This window comes from Typha latifolia, chromosome 10, assembly GCF_019914945.1.
Source record: "Typha latifolia isolate L0001 chromosome 10, TyphaL0001v2, whole genome shotgun sequence".
NCBI classification, from domain to species: domain Eukaryota; kingdom Viridiplantae; phylum Streptophyta; class Magnoliopsida; order Poales; family Typhaceae; genus Typha; species Typha latifolia.
In genome coordinates this window covers 4,253,484-4,277,633 of record NC_133095.1, presented here as the reverse complement: position 1 = coordinate 4,277,633, position 24,150 = coordinate 4,253,484, and the positions used below count along the sequence as shown (strand labels likewise).

Genomic DNA, 24,150 nt, shown 5'->3' with positions numbered 1-24,150 from the left:
GATAAGAGATAAAAGAGGATTTATTCATAATTTCAAATAAGGGGATGTGCTAAATTCCTTTGGATAAGTAATTCGTGAATATACCTATAGATCCCGATAACAGAGGCTTATTCATGAATAAACTCCTTATCGGCGAATCCGACTCGATAACAATTTTCAAATCCACATTCTGTACACTACCGTCTCTCTACTGTCTTCAAGCGGAGAAGCGGGAAATAAAGAACTCCTTCGTCTTCGCCTTTCACCTTTCCAAGAAGAATAGGCGGAAGGCATTATTAATTGTTAAACAAGTAGAACTCCTTTGGACCTCCTCTTCGTCTTCGATGGGGATTGATCCAAGTCTCTCCCCGCTGCTTCGAAACCTCAAGGTGGATAACCCGTGGACTCCGCCGAGGACGTGGGAGTCGATCCCCTCAGAAAGCGGAGCTCCTCGATCCGATGGTTCCGGTCAAGGATTCCGCGATCCGATCTACGAATCAGCTTCCGTCTCTGTAAGAGAAATATTTTGTTGATCACTTCGTTCCGTTTCCTTCTTATTTTTGAGATTAATTTGGGTATTTCCCGATTCGTTCTTCTCGGGATGCGTTTCCTTTCTATCCTTGTTGTGGTTTTCGGGAATCTGGATGTTAATGGGATGCTAAGAGACGGGGTGTTGGTAGGACGTTGTTTGGCGAAGAATTTAGTTGTACATTTGATAGGACCAGTTCTTGAGATACAAATTGAGATCACAGACTTGTACTTTTCAGAACACAAATTTGCGAAAATAATTTGCTAAGAGATGTTCACCTAATGTCGGCTGAGATATCTATCAGAGGTTCTGGCAAGAGTTTTCTGGGATAAAAGATCAAATTGCATGGCATGCGGTCTTGAAATAACATCTCTCTATTTGGGTTTAGGAATTAATGCATTGATGTTGTTCAGGCATCAGGTTGAGATACACTAGTACATAGGAATTGTCAAAACAGGACCATTACTTTTTGAATAATGAATTGATGTGCAACTATTCTGACTGAAATGGGCCACTTCTCTTTCTTAAACAAAAGAAAGACATTCTTTTGACTTCATTTATTCTATCCTCCCAACTTACAATTTAGCAGATTTATTTTAATATGCTTCAAGTATGTCTAATGTACTTTGGCTTCTGTGATATGTGGTATGTGTATTAAGCTATATGGTAATTTCTCTTAGATATAAACATTTCATTATTCTACTGCAGGATGGTGCCTTGGTTCGATTGTCCATATATGCTTTGCAAGGTGTGAAGTCTGCTTTAGTTGAAATTGAGGAGGTCTGTAAAGCATTTTGTTCAGATCCAGCAGATAGAACTTCTCATCGTGTTCCAAATTTGTGGTGCCGTTCGTCAAGCACTAATGCTTTAGGACATATTCTGAGATCTATCAGCTGGACAGGCTTAGTGGTTTTTTCCCTTCAGAAGTTTGTGAATTTTTATCTTTTCCCTAGCCAAAATGTGACTAGAGAAAGTAGAGAAGAAGAAGGAGCGAAAGATGAAGATTTCCACTGTAATGATGTTGGAAAGGAAGCTCCTTATAGTTTAGTGAACCAAGCATTTTCTGTAGCTGTTAAAAAAGTTTTAGAAGGGTACATTTCTGCCCTGGATACTCTATTGGCATCAGTTAAATTGAGGCGCTCAATGCAGAGCAAAAATGCACCTTCTTGCATTGCTAATGGAGCAAGTGGTAACAACAGTACTGGTTATTCCGAAATTACTATTTTGGAGGTTTACCTACACACTGAAGAATTAAGAAGATATATTGGATCTATTGGAAATATTTGTTTTCCCAAGTTTGCAGATCTTTCCTTGTCTAGAGAGGATTTGATGACTGATACTAACTTAGAGTTCCACAGCTTTCCTAAGGGAGCAGATCTACTTTCATATTTGTATGTTCAGCTCCGAGTAAGCCATCCTCTTTTTGTCTTCATGTGTTCTTATACTTTTATGTTATTTGTTTGCATGTAGCAGCATGTTGCAGTAACGCTAGAGCCCCCTCTGTCAATTTACTGGAAGTGTGATCTCCTCTGGTAGAATTTTTAGCTGGATATTGTTTTCCAATATCGCCATGTTATGAATACCACTGTTCTGTATCTACTAATTTTATGTTTAAGTCTTCTGCCATGGTTCTTGGCTTCTTGCAGCCACATTACAATTCAGCCTGTCAAAATTACATCAGCATTTATTCTTAAAGGACTAGAAATTCTGCAAATACATTCATGATATGTGTTAATTGATCTGAAGGCTTTGCACTTCCAATTTCATTATGTCTTATACCATTTTATCAAGCAAATTTGTGTAAATTCATATTTTTCTGTTATCTCTGGCATCTTTAAATATACTGCCTCTGGGACATCACAGGGGGTAAAATATTCTCATAGGATCATTAATCAGTACTTTTGTTTCAATTTAGGTGCTAATGCTTGATTTTTAATGAGGTTATTGAGTATTCTTCCTGAAATAGATTGTTAGTGATATGAAGCCTAAACAGTATTATGTTTTTATTAGCAGCATATCACTATTTTTCTTCTTTTCTGTGTAAAATGCTTTTGATTACATGGTGACAACTGATATTTTCTTTTCTTTCTGGACTTTTTTGTTACTTTAGGATGCTGATCCAGTTCATCATGGACTCCTTAAATATTTATTCATCTGCTCTTGTGAACCCTATTGTGGTTTTATCAAGTCATGGATTTACCGAGCAAGTATCGATGATCCTTATGCGGAGTTTCTGGTAGCATACTTGGATGATTTACGAACTTCAAATTGTAATGTAGCTTTGGGCGATGATATGTCACTAATCAGTGTCAAGGTAGTAATTCTTTCCCTTGCAATATTTTGGTATCAGAATCTTGAAAGCTTGAAAAAGTAGTTTTGGAAATATTTTTATTTAAATACACGTCTGCAGGACAAATGTATACTTCTATGTGTGCATGCATTGGTATTTAGCCTGCTATATATGTTTGCATGCTTATGTCTTGGCTAAATGTGTATTATGGTGCTTGTTCTTGACTATTGGGAAATGTGATATATGCAGGAGCGAAACAATGTGTCTGTTCCTTGTTTTCTTAAAGATGTTTCTCGTCCTCTTCTCCGAGCTGGACAACAGCTTCAAGTTCTTGTAAAGCTTCTGAACTTGTGCAATCTTTCCATCATTAGTGAAGGAGCTTTTATCTCTTCTGAGCTGGCAAATCTGGAAGAAATTCTTCCTTGTTGGTTTGACTCATCTGGTAATTCTCGATTAATGTTGAACTCATTAACTTTCTCCAAAAAGGGAATAGAAACCCTAGTACATAAAAGGGAAGTTATGCACAAGACAATGTTGGAGAAGGTTCAAAATGTTTTCTCGAAATTTGGCATCAGATATCAGTTGATGAATCACACAGTAAGAGCCAAATTTTCACTCTCTGTTATTGTTTTGCAACTTCAATGTCTGGTACATTGCTTCATTACTGATTTCAAATCACAAGTAAATGTTATTGGATATTCTCATTACTATCTCTGAGATTTATTGATTATTATCCTAAGCACTGTTTTAAAGGATACTTTATAGGGTCCATTTGGCAACGGAATAAGGATTGGGATAAAATGAGGACTTATCCAGGATAAAGGTAGTTTTAATCCCAATTTCATTTTGAGTGTTTGGTTGGAAAAAGAATGGCACGTATTGGATAAAAAGATGGGATAAGAATAGTGTTTGGTTGTGATAGGTGGGATAAAAGATAAAATTTATCATTAACCTTATTTCCCTTTCCTTAGTTTGATATTAATAGATATATATTATTAATTTTTTGAAGAAATATGAAAAATCTAATTAGGTGAAAACTTAAATATAAATTGTAATTTTTATTTCACAACTATTTGGAAATCCCATTAAGTTATTATATTTTACAACTTTTAAATTTATTTAGAATTCCTTTGGACAGGGTCAAATTGGTAATTTGGTTTTTTTGATAAAGGGGTGGGATATCTCAATTTTCTAACCGAGCCAAAATTTGGATAAAGATAGATATCCGGATAAACCCCTTCATTCCTTTTTTTTAATCCCAGCTCTCTGTCCTTTGTTTGGCAAGATTTTTTGGGATAAGGGAGGGTCGGATAAACCCTCTTATCCCAGCTATCTAAATGGGCCCATAGTTATTTCTTGTTCCATGTAGAAGCTGTTGAGTTACAACTACGAAGTCAACTACTGCTACTTTTAGATGTTTCAAATGCTTGATTGGTCTTATGCTAATTGATTTCATTTAAGTCTGTACCTCTTTATTCCGGAGGTTTTGTTGTGGGATGTTCACTTTTTAGCCCTTTTTAAGTAGGCCTTTACTGGAGATCCGGTACAACTCAGTTCATTAGAGCAAAATGACGTTACTGCAGTCCTACATCCTCATATTACCTGAGAGTCCAAAGAGAAGGGAAAGTAAAATTATGAGCTCAAGAGCCCAATCAATAGGATAAGAACCTAATGTAGAGAAGTAAAAGCAAACCAAAATAAACAATAGCTTTAATCAATTTCATTAGGCTGCATCCTTCAAATATTTTTTAGAATGATCCAATTGTTTTATAGACATATTTGAGATTCATAAGAGATGATTATAAGGCCTACTTTTGAATTGTTCGTCTGTGTCATATGTACTTGTGATTCATAAAAAGATAGTGTATAAAACAGTGGATTTTAAGTCCAACGGCATTAATATGGCTCTTTCAAAATCAATATTGTTTAATACATAGGGCAGCTCATGACATTTCAAATTCTATAGAAAACCAGGTTTCACAAAACATTAATCAAAGAAAGAGGAGCAATCTATTCAAGTCACCTGAATGATAGATCAAAACTTTGGCCCTTGCCCTTTAGATGTGTGAGCTTTTGAGCTAAGAAATATCATTTAAACTACTATTTGTTTGATATAAGTTTTGCATTGTTGTGACTTCAACCCTTTCGACAGATTCTTATTATGATCGTTCTAACATACCAAATGAATAAATTTATTGATTGTGAAGTTTAGTCCATAACCAACTCTTATCATTTACCTTTTGTCTCCCTAATTAGAACTGTTTCTGAATATAATGTTTTCGTGTTTTAATGCTTATTATCTAGCTCATAGTCTAATGCATTAGATGGCTTATAACTAACTTTAGCTGAAATACATTTAGGTAGCATTTGGTTGTTGTTATAGGGTAAAACCCGATTAATGTAAAATCTGGTAGTTTATTTGCATGGTAAGTGCCAAACTCTGCAGGTTGGCACGCCTGGCATGACAATCCATGTAGCCATGCATGTCATATGTGAAGTGTATGCCTCGATATGTACATGGATATACTACAGTGAATACTGCCACCTTTAGATGAGATTTGAAAATATTCAACAATTTTGCTGCATCGATTAATAGTCAACATGGGTTCCCAGTAATAACCAATATTTTGCATGAGGTTTGCCATCGTCAGGAGAGTTTTTGGCTGAGATAATTTTCTAAATTAAGTTTTGAATGTTAGGGGAAAGTAGGGTTTTATGTATTTACTATGGTTGATTTAGTTAATCAGAGAACTAGTTAGATGATTAATGGGAATCAATTCACTACTAGAAATATTCTTAGTATGACTTGTTAGTAAATTTGGCTAGTTGTGGGCCATTTCATGAGCCCAGGTCATCAGTCATTCAGGGTATAAGCGGCAACTGTTACTAACTAAAAAATGTATGCCCTTCACATTGAAGGATGAAATGATACAAACAACACAGACTGGAAACCGATTTGAATTCTATTAGACCATGTAGGAGTTTTATATTTCGGGTGGCTACACTTTTCAGGTGAATATTAAATCATTTTTGGACTGTGAGATCTCTAGATACATTTTCATTTGTATGGACAAGAGAAAAGTTTTTGGCAATAGTTTATCTCAGCTATTTTTACGGTTTCCTAAGCCTTTGGTCACTTCAGGTATAACTTTTTCTTATTCCAGAATAATAGCTAAAAATTATAATTAACCTTATTCTAGAATACAAACACTATTTATCAAATTACATTTTATACCATACACTAACCCAATTACTAATTTACCCTTGATATCTATCCCATCAATCTATTTTATATCAAATTAAAGGTATTCACGATAATTTTATAAAAAATAAAACACATTTTTTCATATTTTTCTTCACTTTATATCACATCAGAAATAATTATTATATTCTTATGTTAGAATATAAGTGAATATAAGAATAATTATTCCTAGAAGAAAGACATCATTTTGAGGATAACAAAGATGAATATATATTCTAGAATTTACCATATTTATGAATTAAACGTGGCCAAAATAATACTTGGCTTGTTTCTTGTTTACTGATATGTTGCCTTAGCTTGTTCTGTTATTACTCTGTTGTCTACTATTTTTGATTGAATGTTTGTTACTTCTCAGGGTGCTCTTTTACAGAGCCAAATTTTCTTTTTGAGGTTTTAATTTTAGAAAATTCCTTTTTAGGTAAATCCTTATGGTACTGCACCTAACTTTCTTGGTAAACGAAGTATGAATATTCCAGCTATTTTGGTTTCTGATGAAGACTTGATGTATTCTGCCAACGCCAACGGACAATCAGCTATCATTGTGTATGTTACTAATCTGCCTTTCTTCCTTCACAAAATTTATTTTGTAGTGCGTCGTACATCAGTCTTCTATAGTTAAATATTTCGTAGTTTTTTGTCTCTTATCTCTCTCTACATGCTACTTGAATTCCTTTTTACAATCTTTTCTCTCATCAGAAATGCAGGTCGGAAAGATACCGAGGCTTCTTATACATCTGACGAATCTTCATATGAGGGGGATCCATTACAAGTTTCAGAATTTTCTTCTTCATGTAGTTCTAGAGATGAAAATGAGGATGAAATTGATGAGTTTTGTGATAATGTATCAGAGTCAAACCTGTCTTCATACTATGCCGGTACAAATGGATTGCAGATCAGAACTGAAAAGCTATTCCCTTCTCAAGTATCTATACATTCTATTCATAAAGGAATTAATCCTTCCATTACTATCCATCAGCATTACGAGGACAAGAAGTCAAGCCAGAGTCCTTTTTCTGTTCAATCTAGTGAAATAACATATAGTTCAGTACATAGGACATTGGATGTAGATTATCAATGTCTTAGATGCTGGCCACTTGGGTTACTCCTCAAGAATCCTTTATATAGCAATATGAACTGTTTAATATCTGATAAGATGCACTCAAGTGAGGACACAACATATACGACTTATGAGAATACAGACTCCCTTGAAAAGAAAGAATCACCTTTTGGTGATGTACTTTTTTCCTCAAGTTCTAAATTAGATCCTTTAATACTGCTCAGCCTCATGAATGACAGAAATAGACCTCAGCCTTCACATTTGAACCGATCATTGGAAACTACCAGGCATTGTGACTTCAGCACTAACCCCATGCTGACAAAAGCTGCTTGGTTTCATCGAGAGTGCTTTTCAAGTGATAGAAACCACATAAAGAATCAGAAACAATTGTTTCCATGCTTTGACTTCTCATCTATTGTAAATCCTTGCGAGGTATATTCAGGAAATATGTGTTCCAGTCCTCACAATGGTTCTCAGGTTGAAGCTCCTGTGCGTGTGAGTTCTGGTATTTCTACCTGTAAAGTGCATGAGAAATCTGCTGACTTTGTTCAAGATAATGCCGGAAGTCAGGAAGTTCCAAGCCTCATTTCTTCATCAAAAGAAGCAACACCTATTCTAGAGAACCTACCACCAAATGCTTCTGGTGGAGCTGGTTGGGTAGGATCTTTGAAATATTCTGGTGATGTGAAATGCAGTACTGGGTATACTTGGCATGGTTCAGAGATGGTGTCTGAGATTCCAATTGATGTCGTCATTGACAAATGCATCATGCAAGAAATCTTACTTCAGTATCCTTGTAAAACTTCACTTGCACTGGAAGTATACTCTTGGTAAATGTTGTCTCTTAGTAGCAGACCAGCACTTGCCTCAAATTTTCTCATAAGTCAATTCATAACTTCATAGTACTTGCTGCAAACTTGTTCTCATCATAATATAGTAGTTAATAAGATTCTCCTTTATTTTTCTCCTAGTAGTTTTTGCATCTAAATAAGTGCATTACCTCACTGTAGCAAGATTTACTTGCTTCGAGTCTCATCATGTTCCCTTTCTGTGCTATAAGTTGTTTGGCAACTAAGATTATCTTTTTATTATACATCGCCACATCGTTGATAGGCCACATCGACTTAGGCATGACCATGTTAGTGCACAGAACTAGACATCAGTGTTTTATTATGAAGAATTACCATCTTCCTACTACCAACTTGGTGTATCATAGTGCTTTTTTGTGTCAAATATGAACGTAGGTTTTACTAGTGTGTATTCAAGATTGCTGCATAGAAGTGCATCAATCAGTGATACCTATTAATATGTCTAAATATTGCTTAATGTGAGTCATGAAATAATTTGGTTCACTTGTACAATGCAAATAACTTGATGAGTTTAGTTGCTTTGCTTGAGTTGAATATTTATTTTATTTTCTGTAAATAAAATAAAAGGATTTAATACTTCATTAATCTCTTACCATTTGTCTTGATTGCTCTAATAGTAAATAAACTTAGAGCTATCTGAATATGCTGTTTAATCAAGTAGATAATATGGCAGCATATTTTAGATTTACAGGAGAACCGCCTTTTATGCCCAAGAGCCAAGAGTGATAATATTGGTAATGTTAACAGATTCTCCTGGCAAGGAGAGACTTAATCCTTGTTTCCTTAACTATGAAAGATATAAGTACGTTAGTAACTTTACTATAAAGTTGCTTGAGGAAAGATTTGATCTGCCTGAACATTTGTTGGCACTACGGCGCTACCATTTTATGGAACTGGCAGACTGGGCAGATTTATTCATTGTTTCTCTTTGTCATCAGGTACTTAGTCTTAGTTATGCTTATGTGATTCATCAAACCTTGATAGAACTATGGATACAGTTTTGAAAGCCTCTCTAATTTTAACATTTTTCATGTAAGAAATGGTCTAATATTGAGCCTGAGCGAAAAATAGTGGAGATTCAAAGTTTCCTAGACTTGGCATTACAAAGATCTTCATGTGAGTCAGATCCATATAAAGAAAGGCTCTATGTTTACATGAAAGAACAAAGCATAATTCCTCTTTCAACTTCTGCTACTGGTAGGTACTTTCTTATTCTTGGGATATACACATCATTGCTGTTTTTTTTTGTTAGATTCTCAAAGAATTTCCTTGTTTCAGACTATTTATTGCCTAGCAATTTTAATGGCAGGTCTCCATGTTTTTGATTCTATGCTACTGGGTTATAAAGTTGATTGGCCTATCAGTATCATTATCACCCCAGATGCCCTGAAAAAGTATGCTACAATTTTTGGCTATCTCATTCAAGTCAGACTTGCTGTCTTCTCATTAACTGATACATGGTGCATTCTAAAGGTAATCTCATTTAATTCCACTATTTGTCATGCATGTTCGCTGCTATAATAAAGTTCTTGGAGTTAATCTTGACGATAGTTCTGCAATTCCTATTCCCTTGTGATCTCAGCCTGGTCTAGCTGAGAGGCTTATTGAATGCTCAGCATAACCACACATCTGAACCGTCTTAAGAATTTAGTTGCCATAATGGAAGCATATCTACCATACAAATTCTTAAATTGAACATATTTCTTTATTTTCTTTTACAGCTCATTAATCTTTTCTCTTTTTAAGTTTTTATTAGTGCCATCTAATATGTTCCGGACATCTAAAGTGGCATATAAAATCTACTACTGTAAAGAAAACATCCTCTTTCGAAAAGATGCTGAGTTATATGTCAAAAAAGGAATGAGAGAAAATCACATTGTAAATTGGTGAAACCTACATTGGTTGAGAAACTGATCCCAATGCATGAATAATATTATTGTTAAAACTTGAACTAGAAGGAATGGGAGAAAATCACATTGTAAATTGGTGAAACCTACATTGGTTGAGAAACTGATCCAAAGCTTCTATACGTGTCTGCATGAATAGTATTATTGTTAAAACTTGAACTAGAGGGATTTATTGTTAACTTACCAATGATTAAACTTGAAAAGATTAAATCACCAAGAAAATTAATTTCACTGCATAATTTACCTTGACAATATATTTAGTATTCTGAACGGACAATAGTTACCAACTTACCATTGCAGTTGGCCAAAATTTTCAAAATCTTTCAAGTTGTTCTACTTGAGGCACTATATTTTCCTATTTGTTTATAAGCATTTGTTATATATCAAGGCATATCTTAGTTACTGCTTTTCATTTGACAAATTAGATGTTATTGGAACCTTACAAATAGTAAAATTGAACCTAATCTATGTGCTACGATGCTTAATAGGCCACTAAGCAATCAATTTGTCGCTGCCGTCACATGGGATCTAATGCAATGAAAGACTTCAATGCCTCAATGAGAATAAGGTACTTTTAGTATTTTCTTAAGTTATTTGTTACTGGTATATCTAGAACTGCATTTACATTGATTTTGGATTTTGATCCTAATGGAACTTACCTACTTTTTAGCATTTCTAGTCATTATATGTACATTTTCCTTGATAAGTACCTTTTTTTTTTTTACTTTATATATGACCAACCTTGTTTCTTGATAGTATAATATCATAGCAATTTACATTTTACATTAATAGGTGATGTCTCCTCTTTCCAATTACACTCACTATTTATTCAATAGATAATTTTGGCATTTGGTGAGTTAGCATGGTATCATAGCAAGAGGTTCTGAGTTCAAATCTTGCTAAGCCTATCTTGTCATAAAAATCTGACCCATAAAAAATATCTTAAGCTCAGAAGAGAGGAGCGTTAGATTATAGAAGATAAAAAAAATTACCATTGTTCTCTAATATATTGAGCTTTTAGAGTAGTTGATGAGTGTTCTAAAGATACATAAGATTATTCTTTTCGACCCCAACTTTGAGAAAATCCTGCCTCCACCGCGTGTGCAAAGAAAGTATACCCAGTTACCTACCACCCTGAGACTCAGGTGCATCTTCTTTCTCATGGACCATGATATTTGTTTGCACAATAATGTCATAACTTACTTCAGTATTCTCACACATCTAGTTAAGCATATGGAAAACTTTATGAGAATTGATTGCTTTCTTGTAGTGATGATTTAGTATATCTTTTGATGAGTAGCTCTCTAATAAGCCTCTCTTGTGCTTCCTAGACAACAGATTTATCACTTTGTGTCAACGCTGCAACAGTATGTACATTCTCAATTATCTGACGTATCATGGTTCCGGTTTCAAGACTCCATGAAGCATCAGGTATAAACTAGTAAAAGTATATGTGCATATATATGTGTGTGTTTGTGTTTGTGTTCACACACATAGGCATGCAAATATATTTTACACTGCGATTTAACCATTTCATCTCATATGGTTATGCAAAATGCACTGGAGTTAAAAAATCCTGCTAGTCAGGCAAAACCAATCTATCATGCACTCGGTTTCCAAATGTAATATATGTAGCAACTAGATTACTCTTTGGCAAAGGTGAAAGGTACACAAAGAGGCTGCAAAAGAAAAGAGACAGTAGTAGAATTCTAAGAATATCAAGATGTCATTAGTTGCACCTTAACTTGACGTGGTTAAGCTGTGGGGAACAGATAATGCTGTCCTCTTTTTTGAACTCATAAACGCAAGTTCAGAAGATCTGCAGTAGCGACTGACGGAAGGGTCTACATGCCGAATTAGATATTGTACAAGGGGATATGTACATAGAGGTTTACATGAAATTTTCTCTATCTATTGAGCACTTCTAGGTTTATACGCCTATCAACTTGAAAATTTATTCATCTGTCTATATCTACTTTATGTCTTTGCAAATAGTTCATCTGTCTGTCCGTGAATCCATATGCTTTGCAATTTGATTTTCATTCAGATACCTGGAGTTATCTGTATATATTGAGCATTTCTCGGTTTATATGCCTATCAACCTGAAAATTTATTCATCTGTCCATTTCTACTCTGTCTTTACAAATACTTCTTCTGTGTGTCCATGATCCCATATGCTTTGCAAATTGATTTTCCATTCAGGTAATTAGCTTTCATGTTTCTTGACTCATTTTATTTTTCTTTCAGATTTTAATTAGGGTTATCCATTTTCTATTAATCGCCTTTTTTTTTGAATGTTTTCTACCACCTAGAAACCAGAAGCTGATTGTTGAATGATATACTTATTCTTCTGTGGCCACTGGTTATGTAGGTCAAAGACATGCTGGACTTAGAATCTTTGCACATGTCGTATCTTGCTGATGCTATGTACATGTGAGTAGACATTTTCTTTTGTCAGTCTTTAGAGTACATTTTGTATTATTTAGTGAATTATGCTATTACTCCTTTTTCTTTCATGAAATGCATTGCCATATATGTATTTCCACTTCTACATAATTAATTATGACTACCTCCTATGAGATATTTATTTTAGTAAATTTTTTGTTCATTTGAAGTAGATATTGGGTACCTTGTTTTTAGCTTTCATTTTATTTTGTTTACACGTAATTACCTATGCATCTGTGCCTACTTGTAAACCATGACTTATACTTCACTTTGCAAAGAAGAGAATCCAGTTTTTTCTCCGAAGCAGTGGTGAAGCAGTCTATATCTTAGTTCCAAAGAAAAATTGTAACGGCTCGAAATTAGAATTATGATCGGCCATATAGCCCAATAGAGCTTGAGATACATGAAACCTTAAACATTTAATTGGTAGAATCCAAACAAATAAATAACTAAATTGATATCAATAACTTCAAAGGGAAATAAAGAAATCAAAGGTTAAGACAACTAATGTCTTCCAAAGCAACCCTAAAACAACTAATGCGGCAAAGGATAAAACTCAAATCCTAAATGAAGGAAAAAGGATCCCGGTGCATCATATTTGTTCGTCGTCGATCAACATTTCAAATGTTAAGAGAGAGTTTTATAAGCTAATAATTTTAGCTTAGTGGGTAAATCCACCCGTTAGCAATTGAAAACCATAATTTAGATACATGGAAAATACCAAGCATATTCATAATAAGAATAATAAAGCACGAGTAATAATAATGCAAGAAATAAATTAATAACATGTTCATATTTCATTAAGCAGAACTTCTCAGTCTCAATAAATCTCTAATTAGGTTAATGCTCGTGGATCCAAATCAACTAAAAGTCATCTAACTGTTGAGAGAGATTAAAGACACCTCAAGTGCTTTCTAGTCTAGCTTGGGTTTGTTTCCGTACCCATCATAGTCATTTAAATCGATCACCATAGTGATCAAGAATAGATCTATTCCTTGGATTTCAAGATAAACTTTAATCATCACAAGGAGATTTTCGATAGCCAAAGATTGTTCTCAAAGTTATGTACTCATAATTTAGGTTCTGCCTGCTAAATGCACAAGAATAACATTTCACGAAGTATAGCATTCCCTGTGCGTGGAAATGTCATGTTTTGCCAAGCATTGAATGGGTTATGGATAAATGGTACAAAGAATGTTGTTGCGTGGAGATAACGTTAATCTATGACTAGTAGTTTACACATTTTGTAAAATATGATGTAGAGTAAAACTAAGTGAATTCACTCATATTATGACCCGGAATCGAAATCATGACTAGCCATGTACCTCAATACACTTAAAATACACGATGTCTTAACTAATATTTTTTGAAGTTCCAATATGGCAAGAATTTAATTATGAACAACTCCAATAAATATAATCCAATCATAAAGAAAAGACCAATGTTATCACTTATGTATCTCTAAGCAAATTGAATTAGCAGATAGTCTAAAATATAAAGACCAAAAGAACTAAAAGATAAAAATGGTAGATCATAAGTGGAGGTGGGATCCCGGTGTATCTCGCTCAGTCACCACCAGATATTATCACTATGTGATAAATGCACTCTATTTCTTCTACTAATCATTGAGAGAAATTTGAGTCATCTCAGGAAGTTTTTCGATCTAAACTGAGGCAATTTTCTAACCCCGCTAGAGTTATCTAAAAAAGTCATCGCAGTGATCTTAAATAAGACTTTCCTCTGGATTTCTAAGTAGACTTGAGTCACCACAGAAAAAGTCGCAAGTTTTATACTGGAACTGTTCTCTAAGTCAATATCCAATATTATTAATTTTTTCCGCTAATATTCACGATCATAAGAAATTGTTATTTTGCACACAATATAGCAATGCAATGCGTCATATGTTATGCACATAGAATTATCATATTAAATTTCCACAAAGAAATATGTTCAAATTGCACATAGAAAAATACATGTTTATGTAACTAAATATAAAATACAAGACAAATAAAAATATGAGTGAACCTACTCACTTTAATCTGCATGAAAAGACCGAAAACTTTAGTCCACTTGCTAAAATTCACCATCTTTAATAATAAAGAAATAGCATAATTTTAATTGTTTATTAAATTTTTGATGTTATATAGAAATAATGTGATATACACCTTTTCATGATGAATGTTATTTTCTTTTTAGACTTCAGTGATAGAATAGTAATTCAATGTGGTTAGGAGATATTATATTTTGCACCCACCCTTTTCTTTTCTTTACAATTTACAACTACATTCCAGACCTACTCAAAAGAACATTTTCACTCTTTATTTAATCACCAACAAAAAGAATCTCAAGTTTGAATTAAAGCAGTTACTAACTAAGGCTCATTATTCTTCTTTAGTCTGAAAGGAGATCACTTCAATTTGTGTTGTTCGGTCAAGTATAGGAAATTTGGAAAATAATTTAATTAAGCACCTCTTTTCTTCCCCTTTATCTTGCTCAGCCATTTCTCTTTTCGGTGTCTTCTCCTATGCCAATATCCTCTTGGGCAAGGTGTTTTTTGAGCACACAAGCTCTCTAGAACATGACCTCGAGCCAGTGTGAAGCTGGTCATAAGTGAAGTGGCGATAGACCTAATCATTGAGCTCGACCCACCTAGGCCCCGGCCCAAACCCGCATGATTTTAACTGGCCCTTACCCGATGTTAGTTTGTTGGGTGGCATGGGCTAGGTCTTTGTTTGCCCGGCTCACTATGCCCCCCACCCTCCTGTGGCCTAGCCCACTATGCCTGTCTGTTTTTTTGGATTTTTAATCCCACATCGAATATTTAGTTAATTGTATACCACTATGTAAGTATGTTCCTATGGAAGCTAACTAAAATACTTTTATGGGAGACCCGTTACACTTGGCCTATTTATTGTATATGAAAATTTTCATAACCCAGCCCGTTACATTTGGCTCAAGTCCAATATCTCACGGGCTAGTGAGCGGTAACAAACTATAATATTTTAGCCTAGCTCAGACTCAGTCTGACCCGAGTACTTAGTGGGCCTGGCTGCGATTAAAATTTTAAGCCCGATTTGCTTAAAAAAGCCCAGTCCGAACCCGGCCCAATTTGTCCAATGATCACCTCTAAGTAGCAAGTGGGAGTATTGTTGGTGTGAAAGGTAGTCATTAAAGGGATGGCGTAGTGTCTGCCACTATGCTGGCAATTGTGCAACAAGGCAACACTGCAGAGGAAGAAGAGAAATATGAGGTAGGCCACGAGCTCTTCCTGCCAAGAGTGATTGCTGCTAAGAAGTTGAGGGTCTCTTGTGATTTCACAAGGCTAGTATATAACTGATATTAAGGTACTTTTTAAGAGTTAAAACCAAAATGCAGGGTGATTTTAGACTAGTCAAACATAGGGCTGTGAACTGTAGAAAATGAAAACTGCATTGTGCAAAATAAAACTTAACACTGCCTAGGTTAACTAAACATGACTGGGAACAGATGCAATAAAGTTGCTGTAATGCAAAGGGACTTTTCTACATAATGCTTGATGTCATTGAAAAGATGTGTTGCGCTCTCTCTCTCTCTCTCATGGAAAACTAGTTTGGACTTTGGAGAAACTTTCCTTAAAGTTTATAACTAACCAGAAGTTATTAGTGGAACCCTTTTCATATATACTTATATTAGGTGCTGGCAGGGCCGAGCAACAGTGAGTCAGTGGCCAAATGACTATATGATTGGTCTTTTGGCATGAGATTGGAAACTAGGACATTTATAAACTCAAGATACAGGCTTGGGCTCAACCTGGTATGACCCTCTTGTTCTGAATATTAACTATTACATTACACAGCAACAATCCAAATGGTTGGTTAGGACTAAAGGTTTGGTTGTGGTACCTATCAGCCATAAGGCAGAGGCTAAACTGTATGTTTGCCAACCTGATTGTCTGATTGCTTGAATTACATATTGCCTTTGCCTTCTGAGAACTGCTACCTGCGATGGGAATTATGTGCGCAAAATTTATATGCATCTGAAGTTCTGAACCACAAAGTACGTGACTGGTGGAATTTGCTGACTTTGCTGAGGAACTTCAAAGCACATAATATTTCCTTTATTTTGTTGCCAAGAGTGTTTACCGTTCCCCCTTTTTGGTTGGAAAGGGTGGAAACTGATTATTATGAATCTCATGCATTGCTTTCTGTGGCCATATGTGATGGATGATATAGTTGTAAAAGGTTTTCCTATTAAGCAGTATTATTTACTATTTAGCCTGTAATGATCACTAAAGAAAATTACATCTCTTTTCTTGACAAAAGATTTACCTGTTTTCTGCATGTGTATTAGGGTAAGCAAGTGCCCAGAAGATTTCCATTGACCTACCGACCTACATTATAAATTGGTTACTTTGTTATGTCTGATATGTTCAGTATGCATTTCAAGGTACTCTATTCATTCTAATCATTCTTTATGTCTTCATATCCCAGATGTTTCTTGTCTGTTGAGACTAAATCAATAGCTGCTATCATCAAAAACATTTTGCGGTGTGCTATGGACTTCCGGTTGTGCTTTGGTGAATTTGATTTAGATGCTGGATCAGAAACAGATCCCTTGAACTTGCAATCTAACATAAACTTTTCTCAGGTATTTTTCATTCTCTGCTATAGATTTGTAGTGGTAATCTGATTGCAATAAGTAAATAATGCTCTAGTTTAGGTTATACAATAAAAATGTGACAAATGTGCATCTCTGTGACATGAGAAAGAATCTATATCTTGATAGTTCTTACAATCTCATGCTCGTTAATGTAAATTTAGCTGAGCTGCAGAAATTTTATGGCATATATGGATAACCATTGCAGAGCACATTCGTGCGTGCATAGAAGCACAAGCTTTTTTGGTTAGTAATAAGTCAGAAATTTATTTCAAAACATTAATAGTGCCCTCTAAAAGATAATAATGTGCACAGAGTAAGCTATCTTGTGTTTGGGCCTGTGTTGAGGAAATGACAGATTTATTGGCAGACATGAACCAAGCTATCTAAAATTATTAATGCCTTCCCAAAGTTAATAATGTGCACAGAGTAAGCTATCTTGTGTTTGGGTCTGTGTTGAGGAAATGGCAGATTATTGTCAGCCACGGACCGGGCTATCTTTAGCAGGATGTTGTTATTTGGGTTCTTTTTTTCTTTCTTTGTAAATGGGGAAGTTCAAACTTGAAGCCTACAATGGTCAGTGTGCTGTTGTTTGTCTGCCATCAGGGAATATTACGAATGAGAGCAATAAGTGAGCTCATCTCTTCTTGATCATTGTTTTTAGGGTTTAACATTGTGCCTCTGATCATCCTTTTATCATTACTATTTTCTTCTCTACTTGTTGGATCTATGCTAGGATCTGGGGATAGTTGGGAGGTTTTGAGGGATAGATGTTGCCTTGGTGGTCTCAAAATGGATTTGTCAGGCTGCTAGAAAACTAAGTTGATTTTTTTGATCGACCTTAAACCCATCCGGATCCAAGTCTTTAATAGTTCTATATGGTCACAATTAGGGGTGGCAATCGGCTCGGGTCGGATTCGGGTCGGGTCAAGATTATACTAACACGAACACGACTCGTTTATTAAATGGGTCGAAATTACTAAACACGAATGACCCAATTATTAAATGGGTAATTCGACATGATCCGTTTAACCCGTCTAACAAACAAGTTTTTTATAACACGTTTACAATCCGACACGATTACCTTATTTCCAACACATTAAATGAAACCTGATAACCCATTTCACCGTAACCCGATTACTTGTTTATTTTAACATATCCTGCCAAACCAAATTTGTGTTGTCAATAATAGATGAAAATAAATTATGCTTGCTTGATATCAAATATTATTAATTTGATAGAGCATATTAGGAGAAAATTAAACTTAAGAACATCAATAATACCAAATGAATTTGTCAAAGCAATTCATTCAGGCCAGAAAAAAAATCAAAACAAAAGGACAGAACCCATTACTAAAAAAGTTTTACTTTTAGAACATCCAAAAGAACAATGTGAGTGTGGATCCTTAACATACTTGTTGGAGAGATGGTGCTCTTAAGCTCTTCCCACGAGGGAAGAGTTGCTACAAGCCATAGGGCTGTCTTGGGCTAGGATGAGACTAGAGTGGGTACTACCAATGTTAGTGTAGTTGCTCAGGGGAAGGTGTCGACGGCCGGCGTTGTGTAGCGGAAGATTTCAATGGATATGAAAAAATGAGAAAAGTTAGGTTAGGGCTGTTGGCATGAGGAGCATGACCCAAAGAAGATGATGCAAGCCGATTGATGATGCATGAAGAGGAGAACGCTGCATGAGGAGGGCTAGTTGGTCTCGCCGTGCGATAGTGCGAGGAGAGTAGGAAGAAGAGACTGGGGTTGGTGCGGCGGAATGGAGATGACTAGGGTTAGGGATTGAGAAAGATTGAGATGGGGTAAGTGAGAGGCTGAGTTATATTATATATATATATAGAGTAAGGGTTAACGGGTCAACGCCTGACCCGATCCAACTCATATAATTAAACGGGTCAAATCAGGTCAAATGGATTAGTGTTATAAACCCGAATACGACCCAATTATTAATCGGGTTAGAGGGTTGACCTATTTATGACCCAAACCCGATTAGACTAAACCGAAATCTGTTTAAAGTCCGGGTTATTGTGTCGGGTTGATTTTTGCCACCCCTAGCCAAAACGGCGAGAGAAATAGTAAAAAAGTATAGTATTTCATGAATGTGTTTGCAGTTTATATGGGAAAAGTATAGCTCATGGTCCTTGAATAGGTCAATCCATGTCCAATTTTCTTACTCAAGTCCAATCTCATTATGTTTGGATCTTTCTTTTAGATCGAATACCTATGGATATTACTTTTGGATATTATTCAATGAATAATAGATTGTGTCTGGTTGTCGCTAAGTTGAACTTGAAGGCTAACTTTTGGTCCTGTTGCCGTGATTTTCACTTTTAAATCTTAATTACTCTTCTACAAACATCTGTAGATACTCCATTAAAATCCTTATTTGGATGCTCGAAATAAGGCATTTGCAATCCAATTTCTAAGAAATATCTGGTGTAACCAACTTGTATATACAGTTATATAATAGGATTTCAAGTAGGGTTCAGATCCTGTGAGACACTACTGCTTGTGATATATGTATCTGATAGCCTATTAGTTATATTGGTTCAGGGTCAGGTTTGGATGCTTTCATAGCCACTTGATTATCAGGCTGATTTTTGATGTTACATGGGTCAGAATGTAAATCTGACCAACTTCAAGAAATGAAGATAGAGAATTTGGTTGTAACAAATTAACGTAGACTAGTTGGCAGTTGTGGTTCATTTTTAGCACCTGCCTGACTAATCACTAGATTTTCTTAAATCTTAAGTCTAACGCTTTGCTACTTTGATGAATGATGCAGGTCTTTGCTATTAATACTGTCTTTGAGAAGAACCTTAAGGATTTGTATCTCTTGTATTTGAAGTCCCCAAAGCATGGGGAGTTTAGTCTTAGCCGTTTCTGGGGTTATCTAAACTACAATGACCACTACTCTTCTACAATCAAGAAAGACATGGGCTACTTTCATCTATGAAAAGTTACCTGGAAAGGGATACTGAATTGCTACAGAGACATCTTTAGAATAGCCCAGGAATCAGATAAGCATGCTAAAAGGCCGGTATACAGATCGCCATTTTTTTTATGTTTATAGCTTGGGTTGCTAAGTTCAGGAGAAGCTTATCTTGCAATAAGTTTTTGAAAGAAATAGAAGTCAAGGCTGTTGGAGTCTGCTAGCGAACCACCCATAAATGGGAAGATATTCATATTCAAACTTTTTTGTGCCTTGTGTCAATTTACGTGGATGTGTGCTTCTGTGCACCTTTTTGGGCAAGTGCTTATATTTCTTGACAAGAACAAGATCGCTAAGGTATACAGAGCGGTCAATGGATAGGACCTACCAATGAAGCAGTAAAAGGAAAAATATGTTTGCCCTTCTCCACTATTGCCTGGATGCAGATGTGTTGCTTGTAATTTGAGAATCAGCACTTGTATACTTCAGCTTTCAGCTAGACCAATGCAGCTATGAAGATGCAAATTGGATGATAACAGTCCCGCATCTGATTTTTCATTTTACTTATTTACTGATTGGAAGCAGAGTGAAAATCACGTAACCACTTATCGCACTTGCTGAAGAATGTAAAATAGAATTATAACTGAATTTCGCACTATAGTTTCTGTCAATCACTTCTGGGTCATGGTTGGTTTGTTTGCTTTTGTAAGTTTACAATTAATAATTCATGTAATACTGCAGTAAACATCAGATGTAAAGTTGAGCAGTAGTTCCTCGTCATGTACATTTGAGTTGATATTTTTTGCCTTGGATTGTATCGAGTTCGCTATAATGTTATTTAAGAAATGAAAGGCTTATTGTTGATGTGTAGCGCTTGCTTGTGGATGAACATTCAGAATAATTCTTGCAGTATCTGAACGTTGTGCTACAAAATTCATTTAGTTGCGAGAAAATTTCTAATATTAAGGGTAAATTACGGTTTGGCCTTTTGTCATTTGGCCTGATTTTAATTCACCTTTGTGTATTTTAAACTTAAGCCCTTAAACTCTATGCTTAAATTTAAACGATAGAGGTGTAAGTTGAAATCGGATTAAACCATATGGAGTTAAAAAAATAAAAGGCCGGACTAAGAATAAATTTTCTAATTTTTTTATTGATATTTTTTCCCGCAGAAAAATGGTTGGGCTAAGTTATATTTATTATAGAGAAGAGACCTTTTAAGGTAGAGAGGGTTACGTGAAAGAAGATAGAAGTAGTCCTCAAAAGAAATAGAGAAGAAGATGGGAAGCACCCATCCACTTCCAAATCTTTAAGAGGGAAATTATAGGATAAGTGAAAGTTCTAGCCTTCTGTTGAAAAACTCTGCTATTATGTTCATTCTTGGGCTATCAAAGAAACCCAACAAGATGATGAAATGCCTTGCGATATCTGCCTTGGACCGCGTCCTCCTCCATGAACACCAAAAGGCTCAGATGGAATCCAAGGAGCTGGGGGGCCTTGGCGGTCGGCAAGAAATAATTCGAGAATTAGAGGATGAAGGAGCATTGCAATAGTTGAAGATAGTGGATGGAATCATAAAGGTGGCATCCATCAACCTGTTGAAGCCTTTCCAAACTAAGACGTTGAACCTTATCGAGCCAAACCATTAGATTTCTTAGCCAAACAAACCTTGCTCTATGCCACTTGCAATGGAACTCGGAGACGAGAGTCTCTCCCTTCCAAAGAAAAGCCCTCGGGTTCTAGAAGATGGCAAGTGAAGAGAACCGCCTTGACAAGCATAATCCTTCTAACAATATAAAGGGTTCTCGCCTTCCGCATTGCCAACCTCTGATTACACTTGCTGATGATGGATTATCAATCTGGGGAGTTGATTGACCCCTTCTTAAGAGGAAGGCCCAAGTACTTGATAGGGAAGTGACCTATCGAGCATCCAAAAATGTCTGCCAGAAGGGTGGGTAAAAACCTCCTCGAAATCAGTCAATAAAAGGGAGAAGGCCGGTCTTGTCTACATTAATGGAGAGGTCGGAGACCAATTCGAACAGTATCTTGATATACTTGAGGTTTGCAATTGGAAGTCATTATCTAAGTGATGTCTCCACTATCCGGATAAGGCCTTCGCCTTCAGCTCTCCTAAGAATCCTCACAAAAAAATTAGTGACGAAGATAAAAAGAAGGAGAGATAAAAAGCCATAGCTAAGGTTGAAGGAATTAGACGGAACCCATTCAGAGATGTGGTCACTTGGGAGGAATAAAAGTAGAGCCTAATCCATTCATGTCCACTTCCAAGGAAACCCCTTCCCCTAGAGCTTACCAAGGAGAGCATTCCCAGTCTGTACTATGAAAGAATTTGGCAAATTCTAGCTTGATGATGATTGTTAACAAGTTGGATCTATGCAACTCAAATTTGACCAACATAGATCTCTCCTTAACAAAAGCCAATTGACTACTAATAACCGACTTCCCCATCACTGATCTAAGCCTATTGGCGAGCACCTTCTTAGTGATCTTGAAGCTAAAGTTGAGCAGAAAGGTCAGAGAGGAGAATGTTCCTCTTTTTTTTTTTATGATTAAGGTGAAGATGAACTTATTCCGCCCAACTAGCCCAACTCTTTTAAAAAATATGCTACAATGAGTCTAAACTATATACATATTGGCCGGTTAGATAAAATATTTATCAAATATTAACTCAAATATTTAATATATCCGAGGAGGAAATTTAATTCCTAGCTAGCTTTATAAATTCATAAAACTCGGTCATTGAGCCACAACACAACAGTGACTTTAATTAATTATTGAATTATAGCGACGTAGAGAACACCACCCACCTGCACAGATATAATGCACGGAATGCATTGATTTCCTCTTCATTTCCTACTCAAGCGATGGAGCGAGTGGTGGGGGAGGATTGAGGAAGAAATTATTGGTCAAAAAGATAGAAACGAGGGCAAATCATATCGTAGGCGGTGGCCCCCCATTCAGTGAAAGAAAAGAAAACAACAAAAAGTAGTTGGATCTCTCTCTCTCTCTCTCTCTCTCTCTCTCTCTCTCTCTCTCTCTCTCTTTGGAATTGTATGATACGACAAAACCTAGGAGAAGAGACTAATCATTTGCACTTGATGCCCTTCACATGCAACGCGTAGAGCATAAGCATCCACAAACACATGCATCCCTCCCATTTAAATTAGGTTGCATGCATGTCCATGGACCATGGACGATTTGCATTTTAGGCGGGAAACCTCTCATCCTTAGATCTCTTCTATTCGGTTTTCAAATCCTATAGCTAGTTTTAGTTTTCCAATCAAAATCTCAACTGTCCATTTTGAGATGAATGATCTACATCACATATGAATTGCACAAAAAAAAAATTAGCTAATGACAATATGGAGTACGGTTTGTAATATGTCGGATGTCAGTGCATCTCGGTATGCAAACATTTTAACATTATGAAAAATGAGAGATGAAACATTAGAAACTCACTAACTTTAGAGATCAAAGTCAGCTATAGTCTTTGAGGTTTTAGGTACATGCAAGTGATATGAAGTAGTAAATTCCACTAGTGTGATCATAAATAAATTGAGAATATCTAGTAGCTTGGTTCTCATTTATTCAATGAAATTATACTTCCAATCTTCAAGTATATAGATGTCGTATATTCCGTACATGGCTGGGGTTTAGGAAATAATTGCTTCTTCATTTCACTGGTTGGATAGATGTTATCATTGTTTGATGAGAATATCTTGCTTAAAGTTGTCATCATCATGGGTAATCTTATACAAATTATCATTGTCATCATTGTGTCTTCTTTTCTAATTTTAAAATGAACTACAAACATTATTCCTCATATGAAGCACATAACGGTAACTCTAGTTCAAGGTACATTAATCCTTCTATTAGATACTGGTGTGAAAAAACTTTGCATCTACACATCCACTTCTTAAATCCATGGTTTGAACCTAAATCAGCGTCCAACCAAATGAATCATAATAGAAAAGTATCCTGTGCTGTATATATACAAAAAGAATTAACCTACAAAAATTCAGTGTATTACTAATTAATATTGATGCTTAAATTGAGCTTAAGCAAGCTAAGTTTAATCACAAATGTGAGATTATAAATAAAATGGCATATTCTTAGATAGGATGGCATTGCACTGTGCGATCATCTATGGTCTATGTGTTGCTGATCATGCTTGGATTCTGGTCGGTGAGATATCTTTTCCTTTTTCCTCCTTTTCTTTTTC

At 35.6% G+C, this 24,150-nt stretch overlaps 1 protein-coding gene across 5 annotated transcripts; it reads left to right on the top strand.

Moving 5' to 3' along the window:
* Positions 1–197: 197 nt before the first annotated feature.
* On the top strand, positions 198–20,774 carry LOC140795870 (uncharacterized). Of its 5 annotated transcripts, XM_073148630.1 has the most exons (14): positions 198–491; positions 1,217–1,915; positions 2,619–2,822; positions 3,048–3,395; positions 6,479–6,603; positions 6,757–7,905; positions 8,783–8,924; positions 9,024–9,183; positions 9,296–9,459; positions 10,382–10,461; positions 11,225–11,324; positions 12,265–12,326; positions 16,808–16,964; positions 19,764–20,774. In XM_073148630.1, the coding sequence occupies exons 1-14, from the start codon at positions 324–326 to the stop codon at positions 19,932–19,934; spliced, it is 3,729 nt and encodes a 1,242-aa protein (XP_073004731.1). In that variant the 5' UTR covers positions 198–323; the 3' UTR covers positions 19,935–20,774. The 5 variants fall into 5 exon arrangements, 3 of the variants coding, with proteins under 3 accessions (XP_073004731.1, XP_073004732.1, XP_073004734.1); XR_012110375.1 differs by lacking the exon at positions 19,764–20,774 and having other exon boundaries at positions 11,232–11,324; positions 16,808–16,886; XR_012110376.1 differs by lacking the exons at positions 16,808–16,964; positions 19,764–20,774 and adding an exon at positions 16,021–16,256 and having other exon boundaries at positions 11,232–11,324.
* Positions 20,775–24,150: the final 3,376 nt, after the last annotated feature.